Below are 10,509 nucleotides of genomic sequence, written 5' to 3'. Positions count from 1 at the left end.
CAGCATATTTTAGAGTGGAAATTAAAGCCGTTGTATATATTTTTAATTCAAGTTTTGGGGGCTCATATTTTAAAGTTACACCTTATTAATGATTTCCCCAGGAATTAACAGGCATGTTGGTGCATAGGCTAAATAGGGTATGTGTTATTATGCGTTAAACTCTATACAGCTGAAAGACGAATAAATCATTATAAATAATAACAAACATTTATTTTAGTTTTACAATTATATAATTTAGGCCTGCCATGACAGCACATATTTTGGAATGGTGTTTGATACACTTTCCCCCACAATATGGTAAAGCTGAGTGGGTAATCATTCCACACAAACTCTGTTGCATCTAACAAGTTAGGTCTTGATTTCTTTGGAACTCATTGTCCAACCTCATTTCATCGCGGTGGGCGGTTGGCATTTTAATATAGCCTCATGTGTCTGCCAATGTCACACTTCAACAGTTATGAAATACATATAATTTCTCATTTTCAATCAGTTGAGTACTGTTTTGGATTCAAACCAGTCCTAGTGGCACATGGTATAACAATAATGTAATCTATATTATTCTCATTAATTTAAGCCACAATGACCAGTCTGTGTATCATTTAATTAATCATGTAGCATGACGTGCTCCTCAAGCCGCAGGTACGGGTAAAAAACGAAATTGGCAAGTTACAGGAGGGAGGGAAGACCAATATGCAGGTGGTCATGACATCACCAGTGGCTGGCTATAAAGTCGCGAGTACTAATTCACAGTTAAAGAAGCACTTGGGAAGCGTGGAGTAAGGACAGACAGAGAGACATAGAGTACCAACTGGTTACCAACCAATATAATTTATCCTGCACAGAGGAATCCTTTACAAAACGTGTCAGAATGAACATCTCGCATTTGGTGGCTTGTGGACTTATGATCATTCTGCTTTCAGTGAGGACAGGGGCGAAGCCTCTGACACCGGCGCAACAGAAGGTGAGGTCACTTCATCGATGTGCGCGCTGCAATTTGTGAGCGGAATGCGTTCTTTGTTATTTGTGATTCTTTGGAGAACAATTTTGCATTATGCGCAAATATCACTCTAATATTGTCCACACGATGGTTCCCCAAAGAACATGAACAATGAATGCAAGTCTATAGGCTACTGGCAATGTATACCTTGGCATGCAGGCTATAATGGCTTTACTTCATCATAAATTATAGACTACTGTTCCTTTTTTAACGCGGGGGCTTTAATATTCAGAATATCGTTAAATGTATTAGTATTAAGTCTAAAGACTTTCGCATTTAAATTACACTGGTCATGTTGATGATATGGGTTTTGTATGCTTCTCAACGTAGGCATAGGCTATTACTAGAAGGAAAAGCTTGTTTATCAGGGAGATATGGAGAGATATGCTACTGTGTTTTACACAAATCTAAATCCTACGTTCTTCCTTGTATCATTTTGATATTCATGCTGGTACCCAAGCGCGTCTTGAGAAGCACTCGACTGAACATCGGATATGAGGAGACCGTGGCCTTTACGTCTAACCAAATGAGCTTTTGCGGTTCTTAAAAGTAATATTGATGTATAAGGCGACCAATTATACATGTCATTGTACTGCGTATTTTAAACCAGAAAACGTATTTTCTCAAACGTTTGGTCATGCGAGCGCCATGGTGAAAAAGCGCATCTGCCTTCAAGAGACTCGTAGCGCCGATATTTCGGAACTGAACATTCTATGCACGAATAGTCCTAACACTATGTAGCAGTGAGTAATTAATATCCCACTGCACGCGCACCTGTCTTTCGGCTGCATCCATGAAACCCCAGGAGGAGACTAATTTCTGACCAGTGTTCATCGCCTTATTCAACCAATGTACACACCGTTTCCCATGCGTTAAAGTGCAAATGTAGCCTATGATAACACCCAAATTGAGGATTTGGTTTTGAAGGATGGGCCAAATAATTGCAGCATTTAATGTGATTATATTCAGCTCCACATATAACAGTGACGGCTGCTGAGGGGAGGAGTGCACACATTTGATGGATTTGATAACATTCCACTAATTCCGCTTCAGCCATTACCACGAGCCTGTCCTCCCCAATTAAGGTGCAACCAACCTCCTGTGCTACACAACGAGTTCTGACCAGTCTTTTGGTGTCTCCGGACGCGAATCAAGTGTAGGCAGCACTAACATTATACTAGGTTTAGCATAATTGCGTAAAGTTTGATATGGAATAAACCTAATTACTTTCATAGGACCAGTTGAAAACGAAAGTGTTGAGGAAACTGCAGGATAGTGAGTTTACTGTTTGCCAAAGTAGGCAATTGATTTCCCGAATGCGCAGATGTATTGCCGTTTATCAGAAAAATTCCCAGATGGGCTATCTGCTGACAGGTGCTTACCCAAGTCGTTTTAATTAAGAATGTAGTATCTAAAGCGGGTGTCTTGTTTCGGTGTCCCAGTCTCTTAGAAGTTTGTTGGGGGAGGAGCTGTCGGAGTTCCTGGTATCCGAAGAGAGAGAGCGGAGGATGGAAAACTTGCGCTCCAGGGTACGATTGCTACGAGACCTGCGCATGGAAACTCGCGCCAAGGGCATATGGGCGCGTTTGCTGAACGACCAGCCCAGTGCACGGAGACACAAACCTAACACCAAAAAAGGGGCCGCGGCCAGGAGTGGCTGCTTCGGACACAAAATGGACAGGATAGGCACTATTAGCGGCATGGGTTGTTAGAGATGGTGCATCGAGACGTATCGGTAAGTAACCTAACCTCCCGCGGCATATCCCTTTCTCTATGCTTAATTACACATCCTGGGATTAAATCAGGAAGAACATTCATCACCACTACCTTATGATGGGAGACAAAAAGGCGACCATTGGAAAACAACCTAATTTAAGGACAGACTACAGACTACAAGAGTAGTGTAGAACAGTTTGCAGTAGCCTACATGTGACCGTCTGCCTTGATTTGGTCTTATGTAGCAACATTTGAAATTGTGTTTTTTACATTGGATAAAAATAGCGACTCAGAGCTAGAAAATTGTGTATCATACACTTCAGTTGAGGAAAATTGGGAAAGTATTTCTGCTTTGAAAGTTGATACATTTTTAACCCCACTTTTGATAAAATGGCCCTTGAATGTTTTGGTACCCCTACTGGAGAGCTCTTCTTTGTCTACACCCATTCAGCATCATTCACACTCTCTTAAGCCTTAGCCCCACCCATCACTTTAAGGATTCACACGTGAGGCCATGTAGTAAACACACTATGTCAAATAAAATCTAAATGTATTTGTCACATGCGCAGGATACAGAAGGTGTAAACAGTACAGTGAAGTGGTTACTTGCGTAGTAGCAATATCAAAAACAGAAAGTGTCCAGATAAAAATATTTTATAAATATTTTATCATTATTAGATGACGGTTATCCGTCATACTTGTCTAAATTGATGGGTCATGTAAAGGAAATGCTATAACTACCCCCCGGCCACATCGAGCTAAGTGGATGGGTCACTGTTGTCTGGACATGTTATACATGTTCATGAAATACATACAATAGATGGCCATAATCAACCCCAGACACAGCTGGCTAATTTGATGGGTCATGTAATAATCTGGCCGAAGTGGAGTCTTTTTTGTTTAGACATGTAGCTAGCTAGCTAGCTAAACCTATCAACCGGCATCATCCCAACTCATACTACTACCAATACAAACATTGTCATAGCTGTAGTATGAAAAAGCTAAAAAAAAAAAAGCTAAAGCTAACAAACTAGGTTCAATGTAAGCTAGCTAACATTAGGCTATAACAAGCAATGCAAATGGATTTCTGATTCGAATAATATTACTACAAAGATCATACACACAAGCTAACGTTTGCTAGCTAACTAACAGTACACTTTAACTTGCAATAAAAATGACTTTCGGACAAAATGTATATCTGAACATGTAGCTAGACTCTTACCGGTATACATGGACGAATGCTTCACAGCAGACTGGATCCATTTAACTCCATTTTGTTTGTAGTTACATATTTTTGGGTTCAGCATTTTGTCAAGTGACTCTGGTTCACACTGACCATGGCGCGTGCACAAAGTAAACCATCACTTTTTCCAACTGATCTGTCGAGAGTGCCTACTACATTCAGGCCATCAATGTTGTTGAGAAAAGTATCAAAACTTTTGTAGTTCTCGATGGCTAACATTATATCTTTCAAAAACGGCGCGGGAAAAGAGGACTGTCAACACATACTGAACAGCTCACGTTATAGACAGAAGCCTCCTAAACGGCAGACCAATCCAAACTCATCTCCCTGCATATCCATCCCAGCCATTATCTCAGCCAATCGTGGCTAGCAGGAAGGGTCCTGTCTTTTTCCGTGGCTAAACCAACTAGGCTCGTAATTTAACCATTTTATTCTTATTTATGGACGGAATACACATTTGTTATTAAGGCACATGAAAGTTCATATGTTCCAGGAGGTATTTCTGCAAAAAAAAAAAAAAAATTCAAATAAAAATACATGTTTACGTTCAAATGCCTCTCCTGTGAAGTAGTGACGTGCGACATACGCCTAGTTTCCTGAAACAAGTCACAAATGTCCATGTATGCCTGTGGAGGTGATGAGGTGGCCGCTTGTGAGCCTGTTAGTGGCCAAAGGTCAATCTGATGTGAGAGGTCAGTGGGGTCACTATGGAACATGTTGCAACTGACCAACAGTGATTGAAACAATGTTAGGGTTACCTCAACCTTCAGTGAAGCGGTAATCCTATAGCCTAATCCTTTTGGTTTAGGCCTACTGACTAGTACAAGCAAATTTATTTGAGACTGCATTAAAAAGAAGGATATAAATTAACTTACAAATGCATTTGCTTCTTGATTGAAGTCATGAATCTGCTTATGCATTTATGTGGGACAGTGTGAGAGCAGTTCAGGGAAGAACAGCGTGTCCCATTGATGCTCTATCAGAACATCATGCTGACTGCGTTCTCAGGACCAAACCCCATAGAATGAGATCAGGAAGCCCCTCTTGAAATGTTTGAAGTTCGTGGGAAGTAATCCAATTGAATTGGCCATACTCATTGCAGTATATCACCATAAGTAATCATAGCTGTTGGCTGAAGTCAATGGGACGGATGTGAAGACAATGAGGACATGCAGATGTCAGTGTTAGGCCATAGGCCGTTAATAAAGCATAAAGCATAATGCATTGTGTGCACGTGATGAAGTCATTGGCCAGTCTCTATGTATGTGTGTGAGGGAGAGAAAGAGAAATAGAGAGAGAGAAAGCAGGTTGCTCTCTTTGTAGATGGATGGACACACACACACACACACACACACACACACACAACAATGGCACGCTAACTGGAATGTTCCAGGAAACCCTTTTTGCTAACAGTGAAATCCTGATGGGGAGGGGCTATTGTGGCACCTTCCTTCGTCCTGACTCATATACTGTTTATATGTGACTAAGTGTGTGTGTTTCTTGTGCAGACACCTCTCTTCCTCCCTTTACCAACTTTAAAGTGAGAAGTGGGTGAGGAGGAGAGGAGTATTAGGCAGTCAATTCAGTATTGTGTGAGAGGCAAAGGCCGGACTTCATGTGCTTGTTTTGAGTGAGTAGACCAGAGTGGTGCAGTGAGACTTTGGTTAGAAAGCTTGTTTTAGTGAGGGTGACACGTGATCCCCTTTATTTTGTGGTAACATGTCCATATCTACATCCAATTTTCTTGGGGCTACAGGTTAGCAATGAACCCCGAGTCGGGATTGCTAACAAGGCTGGAAATTCAAAACATCAAAAATCTAATAATTTCAATTTCTCAAACCATCAACTATTTTACACAATTTAAAAGATAAACATCTCCTTAATCTAACCACATTGTTCGATTTTCAAAGAGGCTTTACGGCAAAAGCATAAAGTTAGATTATGTTAGGACAGTACATAGCCACAAAAGTACAAACATCCATTTTCAATTCAAGGTCAGGCGTCACCAAAAGCAGAAACCAGCTAGAATTATGCACTAACCTTTGTCAATCTCCATCAGATGACACTCCTAGGACATTATGTTATACAATACATGCATTTTTTGTTCCATCAAGTTCATATTTATATCCAAAAACAGCATTTTACAGTAGCGTGAAATTCAGATTTCTTTCTTCTCTGAAATGCTTCCGGTGAACATAACAAAATTACTATTCGACAACATTGGTAAATTATAATATTGTCATTCAAAGAATAATATATTATCATCTCGTAATTGCTACCGAATGGCCAGATCTCAAAATAACTTTACTGGGAAATCACATTTTGCAATAAACGGGGTGCTATGCTAAGAACAACAGGCTATGCTATACAGTTAGCATCATCTAAAATCGATAATAACATTGTAAATACCCCCTTACCTTTGATTATCTCCATCAGAAGGCAGGATCCCAGGTCCGGAAGGCATTCCAGGTCCGGAACAAATGTGGTGTCTTTTGACAAAGTTCATAATTTATGTCCAAATAACACCAAGTACTTAGCGTTCATTATGCTCCCACAAAACGTGGTTGGGGGCTGGTAAAATCACGCCGAAAAGCTAAAAAAACCTAGTAAATAATCTATTTATGTTCGTTCAAACATGTCAAATGTTGTTTAGCATTAATCTTTTGGTCCATTTTTAACGTTAAACATCAGTAATATTTTCACACAACCTATCCTATGTCTAGATAAAAAATGATGACAAACTCACGTTTCTCAGATTTATGCGCAGGCGCAAAAAAATGAAGTGATGACATGTCAACTTCCTTGGATTCTAATTTGCTCTCTGTTTATCATAGACGCTTCAAACAACTTTATAAAGATCGTTGACATCTAGTGGAAGCCGTAGGTGTTGCGAAATGAATCCTTTCTCACTATGGTATCTATAAAACAATGACACTAAATAGTACAGTCACAAAATTCACATTTTTTTAAATCTATTTTTCACAGGTTTTTGCCTGCAATATGAGTTTTGTTATACTTACAGACACCATTCAAACTGTTTTAGAAAATTCAGAGTGTTTTCTATCCGAATGTGTTAATAATATGCATATCCTAGCTTCTGAGTTGGTGTAGGAGGCAGTTAAAAATGGGCACATATTTTTTTCAAAATGTCTCAATACTGCCCCCGAGCCCCAACAGGTTAACAGAACCATCCGTCCAGAGTTTTCACTTGACAAAGACATCTAACCATGTTTTTTTCTTCTCCCCTCTCCGCACAGCATTCACACGATGGGTTCGACAACATGGATTCAGTTGGTCCTCGCCTGAGGTAAATACCTAAAAAGTGACGGATTTTCGGTATAAAAAGCCACCATGACCAGCATTTTCGAGGACTGAGACAACAATGATAAAACCAACCCTTATGTATAACATAAAGAAAGATCAGCACACACTACCAGATGACGGACAGTGGTGTAAAACCTAGAAACCGAAAAGCTGTATATTGTTGCTGCTGCTGTAAATTCATGTACTTTCATTCCTGCATAAATGTATTTATGTTTTAAAAACTATTTATATGTTTATAAAATAGATATTTATAAATGTAAGTTTTATTTATGTAAAACTTTGAAATGGATGCAAACTGCAGGTAAATTCTGTTTGTAACCTTTTTTGTCTTAAATAGTGAATGTTTTCAAAATGATAAAAGAAAAAAAAATCCAGGCACTTACGAGTCTCCTCCCAGTTTTTGCATATGGAGAAAACATATCGTTTCTGGTAAAAATAAACTATGGGATGGGGTGAGACTGAGGCTTTATTCAGTGATAGTGCGCCACTTATGTAGGCCAACAATTCTCTCCATTGACTGACCCCACTGGGCACCAACTGGTTAAATCAACATTGTTGCAACGTAATTTGTCAACACATTGTGATGTGGAATCTATGTGGAAAATACATTAGATTTGAAAAAGTAATCATTGAAAACTGTTGTTTTGTGAAATTTCAACCACCGGTTTATGTCATCATGTTAACCGATTTTCAACATCGACAAACCTTGTATAAAATATGTTGAATTTGTTCCTCTGAAACAACGTAAGATCTTAAACGTAATATGCACTATGAGAAAAAAACTTTAGGCTGGAAAGTTAATCTATCTACAGCTACCCTTTCGGGCTCCCATCAAGAGTTTTAACCAAGCCCAGCCCTGCTTAGCTTTGATATTTGTCACTGTCTATTACCAATGTGCCATCGTGAGAATGATTGTTGAGAAATATCCACTAAATAGTTTCACTGTTGCAATCAAATACATTCCAAAGGGTAGGTTTAACAGAGAAAATTAAATTTGACCATACTTTTTCAATCATATATCATCAATGATGATATTTAGGTCTATATAGCATTTGGCAAGCCATCAACAGCTATTGTTTCAATTCAGCCCATGATAAAAACAAAAATTAGACAGTACATATAGGGCTAGGGTTAGAGCTTTGGTTGATTTCAAATTGAATTTACAAGTTAAAAATAAATATGTTGGATTCACGTCTCCATCTCAACCAAAAATATGAGTTGAAGAATAGGACTAGATCAAATGAAACTGTATTTAAAGTGCATTTAAAGTTTGATTTGATTTAACATTAGTCATTAACTTAGATGATTGGTTGAAATGGAGACGTGAATCCAACATTTTCATTTTTAACTTGTAAATTCAATTTGAAATCAACCAATCAATTATGAATTATTATTATTTGTAGACAAACTGGAATTAAAGCCACACTCAGTGGTAAAGATGGAACTATCCAAGCAGAAAATACATCTCCTTCAAATGGTGATATTTGGTTGCGTTGACAAGCAAATAATATTCAATATCACTTTTGCAGTACAGTAAATAGCCTATTAACTTGTCAACAAGTTAACTAATTATATGTTGGATTCACTTCTCCATCTCAACCAAAAATAAAAGTTGAAGAAGAGGGTCGGATGCAACTATCCAAGCAGTAGATCTCCTTTAAATGTTGATATTTGGTTGAGTTATCAATCAAATACAACCAAACTCAATATTACCTTTGTAATACAGTAAATAGCCTACAGTTAAGGCTATCTTACAAACTAATGTAAAAATATTTATTCAACCTTAAAATTAGTAACATATCATGGCCACATTTTGAGGTTACGGTAACAATAAATGTAATCATAGAAAGCATGCATTTTCAAGATAGCATGCAAAGGTCGCAGGTTTGTGGGAATTTTCAGAAATGCTATAATAATCTACAACGGCATTGATCACTTGCACCATGTACTTTAATTTAATCTCAACTGCAATCCAGGTAATTTGGTTGTGCTATTAGATGAAGCACAGTGATAACACATTAAGTTGTTGTATAAATAAACAAAATATCTGACATTTATTCCTATTTGAACTTTGTTGTGTTTTTAAATGGTTAAAAGCACAGTGATAACAAATTTAGGTGACAACTAAACCAAAAATACAACATTGATTTTCCATTGGAATTTGGTTGTGGTTTAGATGGTTGAAAGCATAGTGATAACACGTTGGGAATATAACAAACTTCTGGCTCTCTTTTTGAGTGGGTGAAAATAGATTGTAATCTTGTTGATCAATATATCAACCAAATATGACCAAATTCTCCACATTGAAATGACGTGGTGTGCCCAGTGGGTGGTTTTTGGTAACAGAATTTCAAGACAGAATGCAATGTTTCTTAAATTTACCAATACAGAAAAAAATTATCCTAAACTAAATTTAAGTGTTAATATTAGTTGGCTGGGGTCATTACTTCAACATTATTGTGTTTTGATATCTTTTAAAGACTTTTTCTTGTAAACATTTTATAAGACCCATTTTGTATCTGTTTGACAAGAAATTAAAGCCTAATTCCACATTTTTAGGATGGAAAATAGTTGGAAAATGGGTAGATGCCTTAATTTCAAAAGAAATATTGACTCTTAGCTGTCATTTCACACCTAATTTGACATGCTTCTATAAACTTCACATGTTGGTGCTTATGGGTGCTTTGACATGGAAATGACCCTTATCGAAGTTCCACCGGCAACTAGTTAAAGGAATTTATTTTACGCCAGAGCCATCCAAATCAAGAAGTAAGAAAGTATCATCAAGTACTAGTGGATTGAATTCCTGCTGATCACGGAGATAACTAGGTAATCTGTTAACACTGTATGCAAATACAGTCAGCACATGAACTATTCTCTATCTATGTTACAAATTGTTGTATGACAGTAAAGACACCCTAACTTTCCTTCCTAAATGTTTTCAAGTAACTTTTGAATGCCGTTCTTTTTTACTGTGTTGAAGATAAAAAAGAAGGCAACAACAGCCACTGTCCTTTGTTTTAATATTGAGCATGAATTTGTATTTTAAAAACATTACAGAAACTACTTCCCATAGCTTGAGACCTTAGCGTTGTCATTTAGTGGGTTAGGCCAATAGTTTAACTTCTGCAGTGTGACTTATCAAAGAAACACATAACATGTTGTGTTTATAACTGGGGTGTTATTAGCTATGGAAATAACCTTTATAATGCAATGGATTTTCCTCCCT

At 37.8% G+C, this 10,509-nt stretch overlaps 1 protein-coding gene across 1 annotated transcript; it reads left to right on the top strand.

Moving 5' to 3' along the window:
• The first annotated feature begins 681 nt into the window (after positions 1-681).
• On the top strand, positions 682-8,489 carry LOC106613981 (C-type natriuretic peptide 4). Its single transcript, XM_014216876.2, has 3 exons — positions 682-961; positions 2,440-2,732; positions 7,214-8,489. The coding sequence occupies exons 1-2, from the start codon at positions 869-871 to the stop codon at positions 2,707-2,709; spliced, it is 363 nt and encodes a 120-aa protein (XP_014072351.1). The 5' UTR covers positions 682-868; the 3' UTR covers positions 2,710-2,732; positions 7,214-8,489.
• Positions 8,490-10,509: the final 2,020 nt, after the last annotated feature.

Source organism: Salmo salar, chromosome ssa10 (assembly GCF_905237065.1).
Source record: "Salmo salar chromosome ssa10, Ssal_v3.1, whole genome shotgun sequence".
Taxonomy (NCBI): domain Eukaryota; kingdom Metazoa; phylum Chordata; class Actinopteri; order Salmoniformes; family Salmonidae; genus Salmo; species Salmo salar.
Note: the sequence above shows the minus strand (reverse complement) of the source record. Positions and strands in the feature narration are given on the sequence as shown.